This window comes from Melozone crissalis, unplaced genomic scaffold, assembly GCF_028551555.1.
Source record: "Melozone crissalis strain CALT ecotype California unplaced genomic scaffold, PUWL_Pcris_2 ptg000063l_1, whole genome shotgun sequence".
NCBI lineage: Eukaryota > Metazoa > Chordata > Aves > Passeriformes > Passerellidae > Melozone > Melozone crissalis.
This window is the reverse complement of record NW_026535841.1, coordinates 13,797,456-13,819,175: the sequence shown is the minus strand read 5'-3', so window position 1 is coordinate 13,819,175 and position 21,720 is coordinate 13,797,456. Positions and strand designations below refer to the sequence as shown.

General features: G+C 53.4%; 1 protein-coding gene across 3 annotated transcripts; it reads left to right on the top strand.

The window, feature by feature from the left end:
* The first annotated feature begins 884 nt into the window (after positions 1–884).
* Positions 885–20,853, top strand: SCARB1 (scavenger receptor class B member 1). Of its 3 annotated transcripts, XM_054288996.1 has the most exons (13): positions 885–1,020; positions 4,434–4,591; positions 6,907–7,048; positions 7,487–7,690; positions 8,022–8,117; positions 8,637–8,749; positions 10,648–10,814; positions 11,389–11,507; positions 12,530–12,603; positions 13,422–13,473; positions 13,895–14,041; positions 20,509–20,638; positions 20,752–20,853. In XM_054288996.1, the coding sequence occupies exons 1-12, from the start codon at positions 901–903 to the stop codon at positions 20,620–20,622; spliced, it is 1,506 nt and encodes a 501-aa protein (XP_054144971.1). In that variant the 5' UTR covers positions 885–900; the 3' UTR covers positions 20,623–20,638; positions 20,752–20,853. The 3 variants fall into 3 exon arrangements, with proteins under 3 accessions (XP_054144971.1, XP_054144970.1, XP_054144972.1); XM_054288995.1 differs by having other exon boundaries at positions 20,509–20,757; XM_054288997.1 differs by lacking the exons at positions 20,509–20,638; positions 20,752–20,853 and adding an exon at positions 17,373–17,951.
* Positions 20,854–21,720: the final 867 nt, after the last annotated feature.

Sequence of the window (21,720 nt, the reverse complement as noted above, 5' to 3'; positions counted from 1 at the left end):
TCTGTATGCACCTGGAGATGAGTCTCAGCGAGGCTTTTATTCAGGGCCATGTTCAGATGCAGGAGATGGAAAAAAGACTCAGTTTTTTTGGAAAAGCAGAGTTGGGTTACACGAAAAAACAGAGGCACGTTAATGGGTGATGGATGCTTACTCCTCAGGCAAGACATACATATATATACATATACAAATTTATAGAAACACGGTTTATGTCTTTTTTTTTGTCGAGTGACAGAACAAGAAGGAATGACTTCAAACTGAAATATATATACATATACACACGAACACAAGCACGTTTATGTATTTTTGTCTAGCGTGTAATGACAGAACAAGAAGGAATGGCTTATAAAGTGGAAAAAATAGGTTTAGATCAGATATTGGGATAAAAATCTTTACTGTGGTGATGGTGAGGCACAGGGACATATTTCCCAGAGAAGCTGTGGCTGCCCCTGGATCCCTGGCAGTGCCCAAGCCCAGGTTGGAAGGGGTTGGAGCAGCCTGGGACAGTGGAAGGTGTCCCTGCCCACGGCAGCAGGTGGAACGAGATGATCTTTAAAGTCCCCTCCAACGCAAACCATTCTATTCTACAATGGCATGACTGAGGGATATTTTATCTGTCAATATATTTATTTATACATTTCCTCTCAGTATTTTACCCTTGTGCCCGTTTTTCCGTGCTCACACACGTGTTTACATTGACGCTCGCCTTCCCTTTCCCGTCGCGCCTCCCGCGGGGGGGGCGTGGCCATGGGCGTGGCCTTCATCGCCAGCCCCGCCCCGTCCGGCGAGGCCCCGCCCCCTCGGCCGGGCCGGGCCGGGCCGGGCCGCGGGGCCATCCATAAAGCGGCGGGGCCCGCTGCGCTCCCGGCCCCGCTCCGCTCCCGGTACCGGCTCCGCCCCGCCATGGCCGTGGCCCACCGCAGGCTGTCCGTGGGGCTGGGGCTGGCCGGGCTGGCCTGCGCGCTCGTGGGGGCCTGCCTGCTGCTCGTGGGGCCGCTCATCGTCCGGCAGCAGGTCATCAAGGTCAGCGGGGCGCGGGGGGCGCGGCGGGGGCTCCGCTCGGTGCGGGGTGCGGAGCGGGCGGTGCGGGGTCGCTGGAAGTGGGGCTGGAGGGTGCGCTGGAGGCCGTGTGCGCTGCGGGGCTCGGCTCGGTGCGGGCTGCGGTGCGGAGCGGGGTCGGTGCAGGGGCCCAGGGGGGTGCGGCGCGGGGCTCGGTGCGGCGCGGGGCTCGGTGCCGGGCTCGCTGCGGTGCTGTCGGTGGCCGGGGCCGGTGCGCTGCGGGCTGGGGCTGCTGAGCCTTTCCCTTGTGCTCCGGAGAGCCGAGCGCTGGAAGAGGCAGCGTCGCTGCTGCAGCTCCGAGCAGCCTCAGGCTCTTCCTCTGGGCAAATGTGGTTCGGGGTGTTCCACCCTTGGTGACAGCAAATATGCCCGCAGTGAGCAGGTGAAGCAGCCCTGGGTAACTAACGAGGGCTCTTTGCGTCGCTGGGATTAGCTGGGGATGCTTGGCAGAGCATCACCCTGAGCACCGACGCTTCCTCCTGCCCTCCTGCCTCTACCTGCAGCACCAGTCATTCCTTTCATAAGTAGATGAGCACGCTGCCGGGCTACACGTGAGATGCTTTCCCGGCTGGAAACAAGAGCTCTCCAGAGGATCCCTGTGCATGGAGCAGGCTCCCAGTTATCCTCTCTCCTTCAGACTGAAATCCTGAAGAGTTGCTTCTCTGAACACCTGTTTTATCCACAGGAGAGGTCCTGAGGCTGAAGAGGGTTTGTCCCCAGAACGTGGGGCTGTGGATGGTGTTGCTCTGCTCAGTAGCTCTGCACAGTTTTATGAAGCAGCGCTCCTGTCCCACCTGCTGTAATGTAGAGCTCATCCCCACATTTAGCCAAACCTTTTTCTCCCTGTCCAAGGCAGATGTGCTCCGTGCCTTGGCCTTTCTCCAAGCTTCCACCTACCCAGGTCAGCCCCTGAAAATTTGCTTCTGATGAAAGAGGTGAACAAACAGCTCGTAGCCAATGGCTGGCGCCGCGTGTGGCGCAAAGGCTGTGCCGAAAATGACCTACTTAAACTCACCCCTCGCAAGGGCAGAGCCCACAGCCCTGTGCATTAAACAGCACAAAGCCTTTGTTCAGCTTCAGCACATCAGGAACTGGTACCTGCAAGTAAAAGGTTGAATGGCCCCTGCAGGACAGAAGTGACATTTTTTGTGCAAAAGCCTCTCTGCCCTCTTTTTAGCTAATCCTGTTTTTTTCAACCTAATTAGCTAAGTTCTAATAATTTGTAATGAGAACAGAAGATGAAGAAAAGATCAACCCTTGTTTCTCCTCCCTTCACCTCAAGCCCTTGGTCTCCCCATCTTCAACATGACACAAAATTACCCTCCGCTCATTATTTTCCATTTCACATCAAGCCTAATAACTGAGTGATGACAGGTGATGAGAAACATTCAGGTCCTTGCTGAAACTCCTGGGTTGGTCTTCAGTGAGGGTAAGAGGAGCTAGAAGGGCTGGGGTTGGGCAGGTAAAGGCTGGTTTGCCCATCCTGGCCTCCTGAGCTCTGTCAGGATGGTGAATCCTGATGGAAAAGCACTTACCTATGGACAGGTGGTTGTTACCAGGATATCTGTGGGTGAAGCCTGCAGGGAAAGCAGGGAGCTTGGAGCCTGCCCCATCTGCACTGGGCTCTCTGTGGAGCTGGCCCTGCAAAACCTGGGGAATTTTGCTTTTCTGGAATGGCGCAGACCTGCACACAGTGAGTGAGGCTGCATCAGCTCTGCTCCCCTTGGGAGCTCAGGTGCTGTCCTGGGAGCAGGAGCAGCATGGTCCTGGCCCCAGCTGGAGCTGATGGGCAGTAACCAGTTCCTTTCAGTTCCCCAGGAACAAAGATCAGCCTGGTCAGGAGGGGTCAAACAACTCAGTGACCCTTTGCAAGCCATTTGGTTGACAAATACTCTGTTTTTATCTCAGACATATGACTGTTTTGACCTAAAAATAGCTTAATTTTAAGCTCTTTTACCCCATTTTGGGGATCTTAGGAGCACCTCAAGAGTACCTTGAGCTGGTGTGCAGTGAGCCCAGGTGGGGAGGGAGCCGAGAAAGGCAGCAGGGAGCTGGGATGTAGCTCCATCTGACTGGGTGCTTCTTATAAAAGTAAATACATCTGCAACAAGTGGTCAAGGGAGTGTGAGACAGAACAAGCAACTAAAGGAACGCGGTGTTCTTGGTCATAAATCCATTTTATGCTTAGGAATCGGGGTCGTAAAGCAGACTAAATAAAAATCTGCCCTATTACTGCTCCTTTCTACCATGAAATCCTTGAGGCTGGCAAAATGAGAGCAGCATGTGGTGGTGGGGAGGGTTTGCCAGGTCAGATGGGTTCCACAGCGTTGTGGAGATGTGTTCCCAGGGATTGGGGTGGATGAGGGGCTTGCAGGGGCCTGCTGCTCACAGGTAGCTCAGCTTTCCCATAAAATTCCTCAAGAGGGAAGAGGTGGTGTGGGGAAACCTCTGGCACCTCAACCCCCTGTGTCAGCAAATTTGTGCCCGGTGAGATGGAGGTGCTGCTGAGCTGCACCAGCACCAAGCCCACATCCCTCCTCCTGCTCATGGATCAGCCCCACTTCCATAATCTGCCTGGGTTACCTAAGCAGGGACATGGATCTCTGCTCCCAGGAGAAAAGATTAGGGTGGAACCCATCCAAAGTGGGTGTTCAAGAAGGAACAGGCTCCTGCCCTCCTGCAGCACCCTGGAGGCAGGGAGGGAGTGCAGGACATGTGCCCTTGTAGCAGCTCTGGGTGTCTCTGAGCTCCTGCAGGCGTTTCCCAGCACTCAGGACAGTGATATGGGAGCAGGATTGTGCCTTGCCTTTGACCTGCCTCATCATCAGCTGTGAGTCAATGCAGGCTGGCAGCTGAGAGCAGCCACGGGTGTCGTGGGCTGTGCTGCTTTGCCATCCCACTTCTCCATCTTCTTTCTGGCAATCTGGTGGGCTCTCCCTGCTGGTACCCAGGCAGCTGTGAGGATAGCTGTGCCACTTCTCCCTGCTTGCTCTTAGCTGTGTGGAGCTGCCAAAGCCACGAGCAAAGGCCTTTGGGACAGACAAGTAAAACGTGCAGAGCGGTGAATAATTCAGAGCCCAGTCTCCAGCACATCAAACACTCGGAAGCCCTGTGGGCAGGATTAGGAAAGTTAAGCCTGAATAAATAAGCCAGCAGACATCCTGGCTTCTAAGCATAAACCTGATGCTTCTGCACCCACAGGATTTCTCACTGTGTATATCTAGCTGGGTTTGTCTGCCAAAAACACCTGGATCCTCTGGAGAGCATCTGTGCCTGCCACCTTCAGCTGTGCCTCACACTGAGCCGAGGGTGGATGTGTTCACCTGCAGCCACAGAGCCCAAATGTTGTGTCCCTTTATTTCTTTTTTGCCTTACAGAACGTCAGGATCGACCCCAGCAGCATCTCCTTCCAGATGTGGAAAGACATCCCTGTCCCTTTCTACTTGTCAGTGCATTTCTTCGAGGTGCTGAACCCCAAGCAGGTCCTGCGGGGAGAGAAGCCAGTGCTGAGCCAGCGTGGGCCCTACGTGTACAGGTCAGGTGCCCCCCGTGCCCCAGCCTGGCACGGGCCTGACTTCTGTCTGTCTGTCTGTCTGACCTATGTGTACAGGTCAGGTGCCCCTGTGCCCCAGCCTGGCACGGGCCTGACCTGTGCTGCCTGCCAGGCTGCTGCCTGGCTCCTCTGGCAGGAGGACATGGCATCAGCAGGCTCGCTGGGACCCCAGGGGCAATGGACTTTGGAGGGACCCAGATGTGCTCTGGACTTTGGAGGGACCCAGATGTGCTCTGGACTTTGGAGGGACCCAGATGTGCTCTAGTTTCTCTGATCTTGCTGCAGACACAGGCAGGAGCTCTGGCCACTGAGACAGGGAGGTTGGTGGGCGCTCCACTGAGTTGTGGAGCTGAGCCTTTTTCTGGGGCCTGTTGGGCAGGCAGACCTGGGCTGATACGTCCCAAACATGGGTATGAGGGGTGTTGGTGTGGTGCTGGGTGACCCTGTCTTCAGAGTGCTCTTCTTTTATCTTCACTGTGCATTGAAGAGCCCAGCTCTTGAGCTGGAGTCGCCTCAATATCAAATTTATGGGCTGGCCTAAGTCCTTATCTAACGTGATACCTGAACATGCCCAAAATGAGTGCTCTGCTCACGGGAGCCAGCATGGAGCACCAGCACTGGGTCAGGCCCACACACAGCAGGGCTGGGCCTGTTTGAGGATGCTGCCTGAAGCCCCAGGTGGTTCTCAGCACCTCGCAGTGATTGATGTTGAGTTGAGTGTGTGAACTTTGCCATGAGCAGTGATTTCCAGTATATTAGTACCTGCAGTAGTGGGGTGAGGTTGAACAGCAGCCTAAGCAAGCTCATGTGGGAAGCTTACTGGTTAATCCAAAGCCGTTTGAGCAGTGTGAGGGGACACCTGCAGTATGTATGTGCCCTTGTTTGCCCTGGCCTTGCCAGGTCCCCCTCTGTGGGTTCTGTATGTTTCCACTGCATCTCTTTGTTGGCTTGGGGAAAAGCTTCACTTGCTGTAAATAAGAATAAACAAAGGGGCAAAGCTTATTAGTGTCCTTGTGTTCCTGCTGAGCAAGATTAGTGCCCTTCCCTAATGTGCGCTGTAAAACAGAGGCTCCACAGTGGAGGACTTTGTTTTTGCTGGTGAGCTGAGCTTCAGCTCCTCCAGGAGCAGTGACGGGGTTGTGATGCTGGGGACAGAGCCCTGCAGCCCCCATGAGGCTGGGGCTGCCCCTGTGCTGTGAGCTCTAAAGTCCAGAGCACTGGGCTGGTGCCTTGAGAAGCTCCCTGGAACAGAGGCTGGACAGAGTTAAATTAATAAAGTAGAGATTTATTAAAAGGCCTTCAAAGGATGCACCTTGGGCAGTGCAAGAGTCCAGCCAAGGCTACACCCAAGCTGGATGACATGTAATGAGTTTTCACGCTTCTATAAGTTTTGGTCCATTTCCATATTGAGGTTCACTGTCCAATCCCAGCTCCAGGTTGTGCAGTCCCACCCTCCCAGGTTGCTCCCCTCAATGCTCCGTTGCTTTACAATTTTGGGGGCTGAAGCTGCAGCTGTCCTTGGTTCTGGGGCTGGAAAAGGATTGTGCTGTGGGACTGGGGAGAGGAAAAGGATTGTTCTGTGGGACTGAGCTGTGAGGAGAGCTGCTGACACTTCATATGGAGTTCAGAAATACACACTAACACAGTACAGAATCTGGAAATCGTGCAAGCTAGAAGGCATCAGGCGGTGTGCAGGACATGGATGGCCTGAAGCCCTGAGGAGCGGCAGGGCCGTGATGCTGTGTGGAGGCTGCCCTGAGCCCAGGAGCCGTCCCATCTGCTTGGGAGCAAACCCCTGGTGGCACATGGGGCATCTTGGCTGCTCCTCTCCTGCGTGCAGCTTGTTTGGTGTGTGGGTGCTGTGGCTCTGCGTGCCTGGGCACCTCTCTGCTGTGCCTGGGCTTTACAGGGACTGTGGGTGAAGCAACAGAGGGGATTTGCTGTTTTGCCTTCAATTTCTTGGGTAATGAGTTGGGAAAGAACACTTTGTGCCTGCAAGAATCCAACCTGTCGGGGATGCCTGGCTCTTGGGCTGCTCTCTCCTGACAGACTCTAACCCTGCTTGGGATGAGGGGTTTATATCTGGTTTATATCTGTTCCCACATTGCAGACCCTAACCCTGGCTGGGATGAGGGGTTTATATCTGGTTTATATCTGTCCCTCACTACCTCCCCAGCTGCCCCATGGCTCCTCACTGGGCTTTGGTCTCCCCCAGCACCAGCCCAGGCCTGTGCAGCCCATTCTGCTCGAGGGGCTCTGCCTGGGGGTGGTTGCCATGATCTGCCATCTCTTTGCAGGGAGTACAGGGTTAAAACAAATATCACATTCCATGACAACGCCACCGTTTCCTACCTGGAGTACCGACAGCTTTTCTTCCAGCCACACCTGTCCAATGGCACGGAGGACGAGTACATTGTGGTGCCAAACATCATGCTGATGGTAAGTGCTTCTTGCCTGGATGGGTTCCACGTTCTGAGCTTGCAGGGAGGGTGGCGATAGCCAGCGTTCAATTACTGAAACGCTTTCTTGTAGGGCTTGGGGCTGATCAAGCAATGAGGTGGTTAAGCTTATAGAATGCAATTTTCTGCTTTGTGGGTGTTAATTGTTCTGTTAGGCTGCTCTGTTCCAAAACCAGAGTGTGCAGAGCAGCTGGTCTGGAGTCTGCAGCCTCATCTGAGCATCCTGTGGGGAAATCAAGCCTGTGAGCCCTCACCTGCTTTCTTCCCCAACTGGGAACAAATGAAGAACCTCAGTCTGTCCAGAGCATTCCTCTGGGGCTATAGATGGGAGCAGCAGAACGATTTGGGTTAACACCAAAAATGCTTCATCTTTGCTAAAGATGGGCCTCTCATCCCAGACATTTGTTTCCCTTCTCAGGGAGCAGCTGTGATGGTGGAAAAACTGCCAGACCTGTTGAAGCTTTTGCTGAGTGGAGCCCTGGCCAGCCTGAAGCAGGAGGCGTTCATGAACCGCACCGTGGGCGAGATCATGTGGGGCTACGAAGACCCCCTGATAGATGCAATAAATATGATTGTTCCTGGCCTGCTCCCTTTCAAGGGGAAGTTTGGATTATTCATGGATGTAAGTGTCGGTTGGGAATGCCAAAATCCCAGCAATATTGATCTTGGGGTAGCTCAGACACTGAGCTGAGCAGAAGCTGATGGGGCACCCGGAGTCAGGCACGTGTTGTGGAGATAAAACAATCATTCCTTCTTTCTCTCTGCAGTTCAACAACTCCAACTCGGGGCTGTTCACAGTCGACACGGGCATGAACACCATCAGCCAAGATTAAACAATCCTTCCTTCTTTCTCTCTGCAGTTCAACAACTCCAACTCGGGGCTGTTCACAGTCGACACGGGCATGAACACCATCAGCCAAGATTAAACAATCCTTCCTTCTTTCTCTCTGCAGTTCAACAACTCCAACTCGGGGCTGTTCACAGTCAACACGGGCATGAACAACATCAGCCAGGTTCACATGGTGGATTCATGGAATGGGCTCAAGAAGGTGAGAGTCTGGCAGCCAACCTTGAATTACGGGCAGTGCCTGATTAAAGCAGGGACACCTGAAAGCTCTGGGGTGAAGAAAAGTTTCTACAGGACTTCAAGTGCTGCAATTTCCATTTCAGCAAGTTGCCAGGAGGCAGCCATGTGGCAAGGGGCTATTCAGGAAGCAGTAAATTCATCTCCTCATGGGTTTTTCACTTGCACTCCCTTGCAGTGCTGTTGGGGCTGGTTGCCTCTATTGGTTGAAATCTCAGGCTCCTGTGGGCTGTGTTGAAGGTGTTAAAGGATGCTTCACTCTTCCCTTGTGGAATTGTGCTCCTAAATGAAATCAGCTGTAGAACTCAGGCTCTGGGGGCAGGGGGATCTTGTCCATTAATTGTTTGGTTCACAGAATCATGGAGGATGGAAAATATGCCTAAGATGGGAAAGAACTTTGGTGCTGCTGTGGAAGCAGTGTGGGGTGGTGGACATTCCGTGCAGGGAATCCTTCTGAGTTCTTCTCTCTCCCCCTGTCCCACAGGTGGATTACTGGAGGAGCAGCCAGTGCAACATGATCAACGGGACAGCAGGGGAGATGTGGCCACCCTTCATGTCCCCAACCTCCCTGCAGTTCTACAGCCCTGATGCCTGCAGGTGAGGCCACACTGCCAGCCTGTCCCCGTGCAGGTGGCAGGGCAGGCTGCTCCCATCCTGCACACACAGAGGCCTCAGGAATTGTTTTTGGTAGCTAAAGTTCAGTTTGGGTCTGCATTATCTCTGAGCTTTGCAAACAGGGTAGTTGTCTCATTGTCAGCCTCTTGTGGTGTCCATAAATACCTTCCAGATCACTGGAGATGTCCAGCTTGCCCACTTTAACCAGCAGAAAAGAACCAGATGTGGTTATCTGATCTAGATAAGATGTGGGCAGTTAGAAGGAGAAGTAAGGGTTGTCAGAGGGAAATGCAACTGGAACTGCAGAACTCTTTCAGCTGACTAAAGCCTTGGAGAAATTATGTCTGGGAGGAAATTCGTGCCGCCATTTCCAGGCCCTGTCTTCTTTTTTTTTTTCTTCTTTTTTTTTCTTCTTTTTTTTTTTCTTTTTTTTTTTTTGTCTTCTTTTTTTTGTCTTCTTTTTTTTTCTTTTTTTTTCTTTTTTTTTTTCTTTTTTTTTTCTTTTTTTTTTTCTGTTTTGCTTGTGTAAGACACCCTGACCTTAGCTGATCACCCAGAGGTTAAAGCACCCCTCAGAGCTGGCCTGTGTGCCTGTCCCTGAGGCTGGAAGGAGGGAAGCAGGCACAAAACCCCTGTCCCTAGCCTGGGGAAGATAATGCTAATTCCAGCTTTGTAGATAGAGCTGCAAAACAAGCAAGTGCTCATGGTGAACAGAGAACAATGAGCAGTGAATAAACAGAGAGCTGAGCAACAGCGATTCCTCTGCACAAGGGACATCAGCAAACACCAGAGTGACCTGGAGCCAGGAGTTTACAGGGAAGTTTACCTGTAGCTGAAGTTTAAACACATTCCTGTTCCTGTCAGACTCCAGGGACCTCTGGAACAGAGCGTGCTCCCAGTGAAGTGAAGGAAACCCAGCTTGGTTTCTTGCTGGCACAGGAGTTTCCTGTCACACAGAACTGTGGGGAAGTGGCTCAGCCTCTCAGACAGAGCTGTGTCTCCTCCCCAGGCCTCTGCCTCAGCCTCTGTGGACAGTCACACACATCAGTTGGGCTCAGAGCATTGCTGCCTCTCTGTGCAGCTGATGCTGAGGCAGCCAGCAGGGTTTTGTCCTGCTGCTGGGCTGCAGAAAGCTCTGCCTCCTCACTGGGAGGTGAGCAGAGCCAAGAGGCCCACCTGTAACTGCTGAACATGCCCTGAACCCCCATCCTTGCTCCCAGCATCAGGAGGGACCATCCCTCTGTAGGATGAGCATCCCCTTGGCCTGCCCAGGCTGTCCTGGCAGCCCACTGTGACCCTTTCTGTGATTCTCTGATCCCTGCACGCCTCACTCAAGTGTGAAGTGAGCCAATTTTTGTCCTGGAGGCTTGCACCAAGCCTGGCCAGCAATATTGCAGCACAGTATCAACAGCTTCTAGTAGGAAGAAAAAAAATCTTGCTGTGTCATGTAGGGAAATTTTCCACTGCCCTGGAAATCTGCTGCTGGAGTTGGCTTGCAAAAGAGATTTCTCCAGTGTCCCTGCCCTGTAACGGAGCACCTCAGAGCCAGGGCTTGCATAAAGTGGGTATTATCTCTTGGAGAGCAGCCCTGGGGATTACTGCATGCCTTTAAACAAATCTCACCTGGCTAGAGCAAACAGACTTCTTATAAGCCTGTGGTTTCTCTGCCTGACTAGTCCTGACCAACCCTTTTAGATGTGCTTAAAACATGGAAAGCAAAAGGTTTCAATCCTCATTCCCCGAAGCGCTGCTGAGGGTTTATCTTCATCTCAAAGTCTAAGTTACATTGCAACTGCATCTTATCCAGGCAAGATAAGCAGCCAGTGCTGTGCTGGGAGCCTGTTGGCCAATGCTGATCCCTCTCCCCTGAACCATTGCAGGTCCATGACGCTGGTGTACGAGGAGTCGGGGCAGTTCCAGGGTGTGCCCACCTTTCGCTTCGTGGCACCCAAAACCCTCTTTGCCAACGGCACAGACTACCCACCCAACGAGGGCTTCTGCCCCTGCATGCAGTCTGGCATCCAGAACGTCAGCACCTGCAGGCTCAGTAAGTCCTTTCCCCCACCCTGGCTCTCCTCAGTGGACCTGTATTAAATTTGAGATGCAGCAGAAGCTTCATTGTCTGGAAAAACAGCTCTAGTGCCTGCTGGGGTGCTGAGAAGTACTGGTGGGCTCTCTGCACTCCAGCAGTGAGGGAAAACCTTTTGTGCCTGATCTTTAGTGCCCAGCCCTGTGAGAGCCTGGCATTTGTGGGAATGCCCGGGGTACAGTGGGAGCATTGCATCCCCTGGGCTGCTTGGGGAGCAAGGAGGAGGCAGCCCACACAGATCCCAAATTAAATGTCAGCTTTGGACACTGAGTGTGTGAGGGACACTCTGACCTGTCACAAACTTGTGTCTGGGCACAGGAGTTATCATGGCATGGTGGTGGGACAGACTGGGTGGTCCTGAGCCCTCCCAGATCAGTGGAACAACCTGCAGGGAAGGAGGGGGAGGAGATTACTGGCTGGGAGGAGAAATTATAAAAGCCTGTTCAGAACAAGTACTGCAAGGCCGTAAAGACCTCAAATAAAGCTTTTAGTTGGGTGTGGAGCGGCTGAAGATGCCTTTAATCTCCCCCAGATGCGCCGATGTTCATCTCCCACCCTCACTTCTACAACGCCGACCCGTCCCTGGTGGATGCAGTGGAAGGCCTGCACCCCAGCAAGGAGCAGCACGGGCTTTTCCTGGATGTGCACCCCGTGAGTGAGCCCCCCAGGGTCCCCCCTGAGCCCAGGGACCAGCCCAGCCCAGAGGGACCCTGCCATCAGCCGAGTGCTGGCACCGCTCTGCTCTCGTGGCGCTGATCCCAGCAGGTTCCAGAGTGCAAAGACTGGCGAGGGCATGTGCAGATAAAAATGTCAAAGCCATAAACTAATTGAATAATTAGCCTGGCTTCTGGAGAATTGCAGAACTAATTATAAACATAATTGTTTCGATAAGCACAGTGAAACTCTTTCCACTGACTCAGGCCTATAACACCAGGAGGTGTATCTGGCAGCAGCCCAGCTCTGCCCCAGATCTGCCAGTGCACATTGCCATGAGAGCTGGCTGGCAGAGCCTGAGGAGCACGCTGTGCCTCAAGCTGGCACCTCCATTTCTGGGCTGGCTTCTTCCCTTCTCTCAGCCTGCCCATCTGGAACTGCTCTTGCACTGGGCTGCTGTGTTACACCCCTCCTGTAGCCCCAGTGTGAGGGTGAAGTCACCACTCCAGAGGGGAGATTTGGGCTGTCCTGAGGTATCCCTGTCCCAGCTGCTGATGGCAAAGGGACTTTGAGATTTTCCACCCACAGCCTGTGTTGTGTGAGGTCAGTTTTTCTAAATGTTCAGTGATATTTGCTCAAGCAAAAAAAACCTGTTTCCCTCTTGAGGTGAGGTAAACTGCGTGTGTTATCTCGACATTCGGGTTCTGACTGCTGTTCTTATCGCAGTTATGAAAATCTAATTAAGTTTATTACAGTATCAAACATCTCCTGATAACAGTACAGTTAACTGCATTTTTATCTAGCTGTAGGCTGCTGACTACAAACAGGGACAGTCCAACAAAAATTCTCTGCTTGTAAAAATGTGTTGCAAAACTGCACAGTCATGAGAAGCCAATGTCTTAATGGGTGTCAACATGACCAGCTCTGAAGTGTGATGGTTTTCATGGGCTTAGAATGCTGGACAGGGTCTGTTGGTCCCAGGAAGTCACTGATGAACTGGTTGTTCTCTTCCCCTGCAGATGACGGGCATCCCCATGAACTGCTCCATCAAGCTGCAGCTGAACCTGTACATAAAGCACGTGTCTGGCATCATGTAAGTGCTCACCTCCCAGAAATGTCCATCTGCCCTCCCTGAGCAGGGAGCTCTGCTGGTGCTGAGCTTGCTGCAGAGTTTACTCTCTGCAAAGCTTTGCCATGGGCAGTTGTCCCATTGCTGGAGCCAGCTGGCTCCTGTTGAAACATCAGCCATTGCAGTGGCCACAAGTTCATCCCTTAGCAGTGCAGAGAGTGGCTGCCTGTTTGCTCAGCTGGGGCAGTGTCCCTGTCCCTCACAGACAGCTGAGGGAGGGACTGTTCCTCCTGGTGGGGCAGGAGGTTCACCTTGTTCTCCTCCACTGTGCTGCCTCTCAGGAGAGGCAAAACCCACTCTGCCTGTGGGGCAGAGAGTGAAACCTGTGTCCACAAGGCACTTCCAGCTCTGTGAAAGCAAACAAGAGGTCTCTGTAACCAAACTGTGGTGCCAGATGTTAAATACCAGCAAGGGTGGGAGTGTGCTCTTGCTGCTTGGGCTGAGGGGCAAACCCCCAGGCAGCCCCATGGTGCCCCCCAGGTGACTGAGACAGAAACTTTGGCATTCTGCTGCACTCAGTTTCATCTCCCAGCGTTGGGATGGCACTTCTGCTGTCCTTGGTCAGTTAAACCCCCATGGAAGCACAAGCTCTGCTCCTGCATGGGGAGCACCTGGTCCCCAAGGTGGGAGCAGCTCACCTTGGGATTGCCACCCCCCCATGGTTCCCTGGCCACTGCCAGTGTGTCAGACGTGTCCCCTCAGGAAGAATTGTGCTGCTCATTGTGACCTGATCAACCATAAACCTAAGCTTGTGTTTCTTTTTTGATTTTCTTCCCTCTCAGTCAAACAGGGCAGATCAAGCCCGTGGTCCTGCCGCTGCTGTGGTTTGCAGAGGTGAGCTGCCTTCCTCAGCCTGGTTCTCTCCCCATCACCCAGTGCTAGGGAAACTCCACTTTGCATAAAGCTTTAAGCCAGCCAGACTAATTAAGCACCAACAGAAGGCTTTTCAATACTTGGCTATGCCATTAATCCCTCTGAGCTGAACAAACCCTGCTCTATACTTGGTAAATCTCTGGCTCTGCCCTAGATGTGGGGTTAAGTGGGGCCCTGGACAGAGCTGCCAGCATCCCTGTCCTCCTGTGGGCCTGGGAGTGCAGCCTCCAGCTGACTCCTGCTATTCAGTAAAAGCTTTTAGCGTGGCTGAATCTTGCATAAATTCCCTAATTTATGCTGGGAGGTGGTGGGAAGGGAATCATTCAGCTGGTCTCAGTCTGGATGGAGGGAGATGCCACTGACAGGTTGCTTTTTTGGGCAGAGTGGATCCATTGAAGGCTCAGTGCTGAAGCAGTTTTACACCAACCTGGTGCTGCTGCCCTCGGTGCTGGAGTACCTGCAGTACATCCTCCTTGGCCTCAGTGTCCCTCTCCTTGTCTCAGCAGCTCTCCTCATGGCAAGGAGGAAGGTAAGGCCCTGCAGGTGCCTGTGGGAAGTGCTGTCAGTCAAATCACACTCAATCAGAGGATGCAGTTTGGGCTGCCAATCTAACCTGTGTGAGGAAACACTGGCTGATGCCACCAACCATCTCCTGCTGGTGCCAGGCGCCAGCAGACAGCAACAGGGCTTCCTGAGCCATCTAGAAACTGGGCTGCAGATAGGTAACATGAAGCATTCCTGGTGGTTTTGGTGCAGTGCTGGACGTGACTGCCTGGAGGAGCAGCTATTTCTCAGCTCACCCAGCTAATGGAGGAACAATCCTGGTTTATCAAGCCAGCCTCCCTAGAAGGCAGCAGCAGGTCTGTGCTGTTGCATCTCTGTAGGCTCGCAGCGTTTTTCCAGTCAGAACAGAGCCTTCTCCAGAGGATGGAGCTGTCTGAACACACCCTGCTAATGAAATGCAGTTGCTGTGTTCCTGCAGAGGGGACAGAGCCATTGTGGCTGCTCCTCAGCCCAGCACAGATTCCGTGTTTCCTTGGAACTCCCTTGCTGTGCAAACTGCTCCAAAGAGTCTGTGACCGTGTTCACAGGGGTCTGAGGATGAGGGAAGAGACGAGGATCTGACTCCATGTTTCAGAGGGCTTGATTTATTATTTTATCATATATATTATATTAAAACTATACTAGAAGAAAGGATTTCATCAGAAGGCTAGCTAAGAATGGAAAAAGAAAGAATGATAACAAAGGCTTGTGGCTCGGACAGAGAGTCCAAGCCAGCTGACTGTGATTGGCCATTAATTAGAAACAACCCCATGAGCCCAATCCCAGATGCACCTGTTGCATTCCACAGCAGCAGATAACCATTGTTTGCATTTTGTTCCTGAGGCCTCTCAGCTTCTCAGGAGGAAAAATCCTAAGGAAAGGATTTTTCATAAAAGATGTCTGTGACAGAGCTCTGGAAGGGAAACCCTCAGATGGGAAACCCTTTGTGGGTCTGGGCTTGCTGAGAAGTGAAGACCTTTGAGGCCTGCTGGGAGCTGGGCTGTGGGGCAGGCAGTGGGGTGAGGCTGAGCTGTCGGGATTGAATATGGAACAGCCAAAACAGTCAGTGCAGATCTGTGCCTCCATGGTGATCTGGTGACACTGAGCTCTGCCAGCTTTAGTTCTGGAAGCAGGGATCTAACTTCTACCCTAACCCTATAGCAAAGGAAGCTGATTTAGCTTTGCACTGCAGTCAGGTGGCTTAGGCTGGCTCCAAAGCTGCAGAGGTGAAGAGGCTGTTATGGGGATAAAAGGCAGCTCTGGGATGAGAGCAGGATAAGGGGCAGCCTGTGTGAGGGGATGAGGGCAGCGTGTGTGAAGGGATGAGATCAGGATGAGGGGTGGCCTGTGTGAGGGGATGAGAGCAGGATGAGGGGCGGCCTGTGTGAGGGGATGAGAGCAGGATGAGGGGCGGCCTGTGTGAGGGGATGAGAGCAGGATGAGGGGCGGCCTGTGTGGGGGGATGAGAGCAGGATGAGGGGAGCCTGTGTGAGGGGATGAGAGCAGGATGAGGGGAGCCTGTGTGGGGGGATGAGAGCAGGATAAGGGGCAGCCTGTGTGAGGGGATGAGGGCAGCGTGTGTGAGGGGATGAGAGCAGGATGAGGGGCGGCCTGTGTGAGGGGATGAGGGCAGCCTGTGTGAGGGGATGAGAGCAGGATGAGGGCAGCCTGTGTGAGGGGATGAGAGCAGGATAAGGGGCAGCCTGTGTGAGGGGATGAGAGCAGGATGAGGGGAGCCTGTGTGAGGGGATGAGAGCAGGATGAGGGCAGCCTGTGTGAGGGGATGAGAGCAGGATAAGGGGCAGCCTGTGTGAGGGGATGAGAGCAGGATGAGGGGAGCCTGTGTGGGGGGATGAGAGCAGGATAAGGGGCAGCCTGTGTGAGGGGATGAGGGCAGCGTGTGTGAAGGGATGAGATCAGGATGAGGGGTGGCCTGTGTGAGGGGATGTGGGCAGCCTGTGTGAGGGGATGAGAGCAGGATGAGGGGCGGCCTGTGTGAGGGGCTGCCTCTGCCCAGCTGCTTCCTGCCCTCCCTGGAACACCCATGCAAACCCACCTCACACAGTGCCAGGTTCTCGGAGTTCCACCTAATTGGATTTTAATCAAGTCTACAATTACTTAAGTGACTTAAACAAATGATCCCAAATCCCCTTGTTCCTCCGCACACTTCCCTGCAGGTGGGCGTGATGCTAGGGCCCAGGAGGAGCCCAGAGCTCAGCACCAAGCCCTCACTGTGCTGCCAGGATGGTTCTGGGGTGAACTGGTCCCCTTCAGCACATGTCAGTGTTGTTGGCTGGCAGACAGGCTGCACTCTGCTGGTGAGCCCAGGGGCTCTGAAAAGGGACTGGGCAGCTCTTTCTAACACCTTGTGCAGCCCTGAGCTGGCATTTCCTCACCCTGCTTTGTGCAAGTCTTAATTCCTGCTATCAAAGAGGTTTAGCCATGCTAGAAAGGGTCAGGGAGAAAAGCTGGATTTGTACTCGTTGAAGCCAACTGAATATCTGCTTGTGAAATATCCCAAACCCAGGCATAAGCCAGCTATATTTCTGTGCTCAACCAAAAGAGTCATGAAGTGTTAGAACTAAAAATCCACAGCAGGAAGTGCCTGGCTACCTGGAAAGTGACTAAAAAAGCCTCAATGACTTCCCAAATCTCTAAGAAAGCTGCACAACGACACATGAACCGTCTCTACCTAATGAACAGATAAGGGGTTGTAAACTGGAAGCCAGCGATTTGCAGCCCAGGTGTGTTCCTCATTTGATTGAAGTGTTGCTGATCTAGCTCTGATTGCCTAATCGTGCACAGTTCTGCCTCCCGGAGCCACAGGTGATGTCAGAGGGGACACTGAGCAGGGACATTGTCCCCACCTTCACGTGTCTGCCAGCGTGAAGGGCTCCCTGACCCAGCTCCTGCCTGGCTGTCCTGTCTCCCTCTGGCTTCTGAGGCCAGTGCAGATGAGGTGCTGTGAAACACTCAAATCTTAGTCTAGTTTATGGTGGAGCCAGTTTGAAATGCATCTGTTGGACTCACAGCTCTAAAAATGCATAATCTGGGTGTAAAATGCCCCCAGGTGCTGTAGCTCCCTGCCATTGTGGCATAATGTGTGCTGACACTTTCAAAAGGCAAACAGAACCATTTTAAAACTGGCTTGACACTGAATAAAATCCTAAATAGGACTTAGCTTAATCTAAATTTCAAAATCTTCATTAATAACTAGATTCTAGTTGAACAGTGATTTCTCAAATCTCCTCCGAAAATTGGAACCCTGATGAAACTCATGTCTGAGTGCATCATAAACCAGACTGATTGTCTTCTAGGAAAAATGCTCTTTATTTTGGAGTAGCAATAAAAAGAGCTCAGACAGTAATAAGGCAAACCAGGCCACCTCTGCCACAAAGCTGCCTCCAGTTAAGGGGACGGTGTTGCAGGAAGCCAGACTGTAGGTGGGTACCCAGTCAAGGTAACACGCTTTTCTCTCCTGATTTGATTAAACTTCACTCCAAACCAATCAAATGGAACCTTTTGCTGTCCACATCTCCCAGCCATGCCCTCCTGGCGAGCTTTGATGGAGCAATGTTGTCTCATGGCTTTATTTGGGGCAATTTAGATGCTTTAATACTGGCGTTTAACCAGGTTGCAAGCACATGCTCTTATTGTTTCTCCTGGTGTACCTGATCTGCAGCCCTAGTAATGTCAGCAGGGATCAGGGGAAAGTAGGACTGGTGTGAGGAAATACTTTTCCTGCCTGTTTTCCCCCATCTCTGAATATTTGAGCTCCAGAGGTAAGTTTATTTGAATGGGGTAACAGAGATCAGTCCACTGGTGGTGTCACCCCTCCCCTGACCAGAGGAGGGAATTTCTGATGTATAAAATATCTGGGTTTGTATTACAGGAACACAAAGTCACTGAGTCGTTGAGGTTGAAGGGGCCTCTGGAGGTCATCCCCAATCCCTGTGCTCAGGCAGAGTCACCTAGCTCAGCACCAACTCCAGATGTCTCTTAAGGTCTTCAGGAGTGGAGATTCCCCAGGGCAGCTGTTCTCGTTTTTACAGTTTTCACAGGAAAAACAAAAAGGAAAAAAAAGTATTTCTTAATGTGCAGATGGAATCCCCTTTAGGTGTCCCTTTGCTCTTGTCCTGGACACCACCAAGAAGAGCCTGGCTCTGTAATCACACCCTCCCTTCAGAACCTTGTTTCCAGTGCTGAGATCTCCTGAGCCTTCTCTTCTGGAGGCTGGACAGGCCCAGTTCTCTCAGCCTCTGCTCACATCAGTCTCCAGTCCCAAAATCACTCCAGTGCTCCTTTGCTGGGCTCTTCCCAGCAGCTCCATCTCTCTCTTGTGCTGGGAAGCCCAGAGCTGCACACAGTGCTCCGTGTGTGGCCCCTCCCGTGATGAGCAGAGGGCGAGGACCACTCCAGGAGCTGCTGGCAACACTCCCAGAGCAGCCCAGGACTCAGCTGGCTGCCTTTGCCACCCAGCTCACCCCCAGCTCGCTGTCCCCAAGGCCCTCAGGTCCTTTTCTGCCAGGCTGCTGCAGAGCTGGTGACCTTTAGGGTGTGCTGAACAGTGTGGGGCTGTTCATCCCAAGTGAAATCCTTGTACATCCTCTTGTTGGACTTCGTGAGGCTCCTTCCAGGCCCTTTCTCAGCCTGCTGTACCAGCCACTCCCCCAGGTTTTGCAGATCGTTAATAAAGATGTTCAACAGGCCTGGACCCAGATTGACCCCTGGTGTACACTGATGGTTGCTGGCCTCCAACTCAGCTCTGGGCCTGGATGTTTGGCCAGTTCTCAGTCCCCCTCACTGCCTGCTCAAACAATCCCAACCTCATCAGCTTCCCTGGAAGGTTTTGATGGCAGATGGTGCCCAAAGCCTGGAGTGCAGGTAGACAACACCCCTGTTCTCCCCTGGTCTGCCAAGCCACTCATTCCATCACAGGTGATCAAGCACAGCTGCCCCTTGTGCACTTGACGGTTTAATTGTCCTTCATGTGCTGGGAGTGGTTCCTGGAATTACCTGCTGCATCACTTTCTGGAGGATGAGGGGAGGCTGGCTGCTCTGTAGCTCCTGAGATCCTTCTTGATCCTTTTCAAGATCTGCTTTCATTCAGTCTTTGAGCCAGGACTGGTCAAAGACAGCGGGGAATGGCCTTGCTGTGACATGAGCCCACTCATCCCATCTTGGTCTGTGGATTTGTGCATGTCTTGGTTCCTTCATGTTCTCTGACCTCATCCTCTTCCACCAAGGGTGCAAATTCCTTGCTCTGGAACTTTCCCCCTGTTTCTGGGGTCCCCTGCCTCATTCAGGCCCTCGTGGTTCCTCCTCTTTCCTTGGTCACCTGGGTATTCAGAGAGGCCTTTCTTGTCTGACATCCTTGGCCGGACTCAGTTCCAGTTGGGTTTTGGCTTTCCTCTCTTCATCCCTGCATGCTGGGAGAGTTTCCCTGTGTTCCTGCCAGGTTTTGTGTCCCTGCTCCCACCTTCCACGTGCCTCCTTTCTGCATTTGTGTTTGGAGCGCCTGGTTCATCCATGCTGCCCTGCTGGCATTTTTCCCTGGCTCAGGATCCTCGTTAGGGTGGAGTGTTCTTCAGCTTGGAGGAGGTGACTCTTGAATATTAACCATCCATTCTGCCCTGACTGCATCCCCTCAGCAGAGGTCTGTAGACACTTTTAGACTCAATAAGGTTGAAAATTCCTCCAAGATCCTCAAATCCAAGCTTCAGCCCAAAGAGTCTCCAGGTGTGCCTGGTGGTGTCACTGGTGGAGCAGCAATGGTCAGAGGGTTAGAGAAGCCTCACAGTCCCTCCACAACACCCCAATCCATGTCCCCAGCCAGCAGAAGGCTCTGGGTGAGGGCCAGGTTGGTGTCCCTGTCCCCAGCAGCAGGAAGTGACCCAGTCCTATCACCTGCTGCTTCCTCCTGAGGTTCTTGCATTAATTAGGGTCAGGGCCCATGGGATTTAGGGTCAGGGCTCACGTGGTCTGTTGGAGGGTGTATCTGGCTCCTGCTCAGCCCTGAGGGTGGTGAACCTGTTCTGTAGCTGTGTTTGGGTGAGGAGGAGCCATCCTGGTGCCGGAAGGCACCACCTTCCCCCTTCCCCAGAGGCTGCACCTGCATTATCCTGGGGAGGAGGCTGCCTGTGTGTGCTGCAGCTCCTGCCCGGGGCTCTCCAGGCTCTTGTGTCCCTCAGCAGTGTGTCCCTGTCCCTTCCATCTGGATGACTGTCCCACGGCTCTTCAGGCCGGGTGCTTGGGTGGTGTTGCAGGTGGACGGGGATGGAAATAATCTGGTTTGGGTAAGGTGAGAGGTACAGAAAGGGGGTACAGAAATGTTCCATTGAAGAAATGGGGGTCCTTGGCCACTGCGGGAGGTTTGGGGTGCGCACGGCCTGGGTGGGGACGTGTGGCACCGCTGTGTGTGGCCAGGCTGTGACCTCTGTCCCTCCCCTGCAGAGAGGAGCTGCCCAGAAGAGCCCCCGAGCCCCCGCCAGAGCCACCCCCTCCTCTGAGACCACCCCGCTGCTGCAGGACAGCGACAGCCCCGGGCAGCACGGAGCCCAGGCATGAGCCGGGACAGCCCCGGGCAGCACGGAGCCCAGGCATGAGCCGGGACAGCCCCGGGCAGCACGGAGCTGAACCAGCCCGGGACACCTTCCTGCTGCTGGGACAGCTCCTGCAGGACAGCGACAGCCCCAGGCAGCACGGAGCTGAACCAGCCCGGGACGGCTTCCTGCTGCTGGGACAGCTCCTGCACGACAGCGACAGCCCCGGGCAGCACGGAGCCCCGGCATGAACCAGCCCGGGACACGGATCCCACTGGGACACCTTCCTGCTGGGACAGCGACAGCCTCGGAGCATGGAGCTGAGGCATGAGCCACCCCTGGGACAGCTCCTGGAGGGACAGCTCCCCAATGGGACCTGGATCCCACTGGGACAGCTCTCCACTGGGACAACTCCTGCTGGGACAGCGACAGCCTCGGAGCATGGAGCTGAGGCAGGGGTGGCTCATGCCTGGGACCTGGGATCCCACTGGGACATGGATTCCACTGGGACAGCTCCTGGTGGGACATGGATCCTACTGGGACACACTTCTCACTGGGACACCTTCCCATTGGGACACTGATCCCACTGGGACAGCTCCCACTGGGACACCTTCCCACTGACACAGCTCCTGGTGGGACAGCTCTCCACTGGGACATGACCACACTGCAGGTGACACCGCTTCAGATCCCCAGAGCCCTCTGGAAGGTGAAATCCTGGGCAGCTCGGCAGAGATCCTGCACAGCACAGCAAAAGCATGGGATGGTCCTGCTGCTCAGCATTCCTGCTCATCCAGAAACCTCAACACAGTGTTCAAGAACCCTTTTGTCCCCAAGGGCCAGCCTGAGCCACTGCCCTTCTCTCCGGTGGAATGAAGGAATGAAGATTGTTGCTGACTGATCTGAGAAGTTATTTGCAATTTAAAACTGCCTACTGCTAGGGATAACAGGCACTTTAATGGCAGCCTTTAAAATAAATGAGGTTTGTATAGGTAGCACTGATGGGATTTAGTGATCTTTTTAAAAGCCACTGTTCATCTCCCCAAATGGGGCACGCTGTCCTGGAGCCACTCACAGTTTTATTGCCGCTTGATGTCACTGGGCTGTGCTGCACATCATTTCTGGG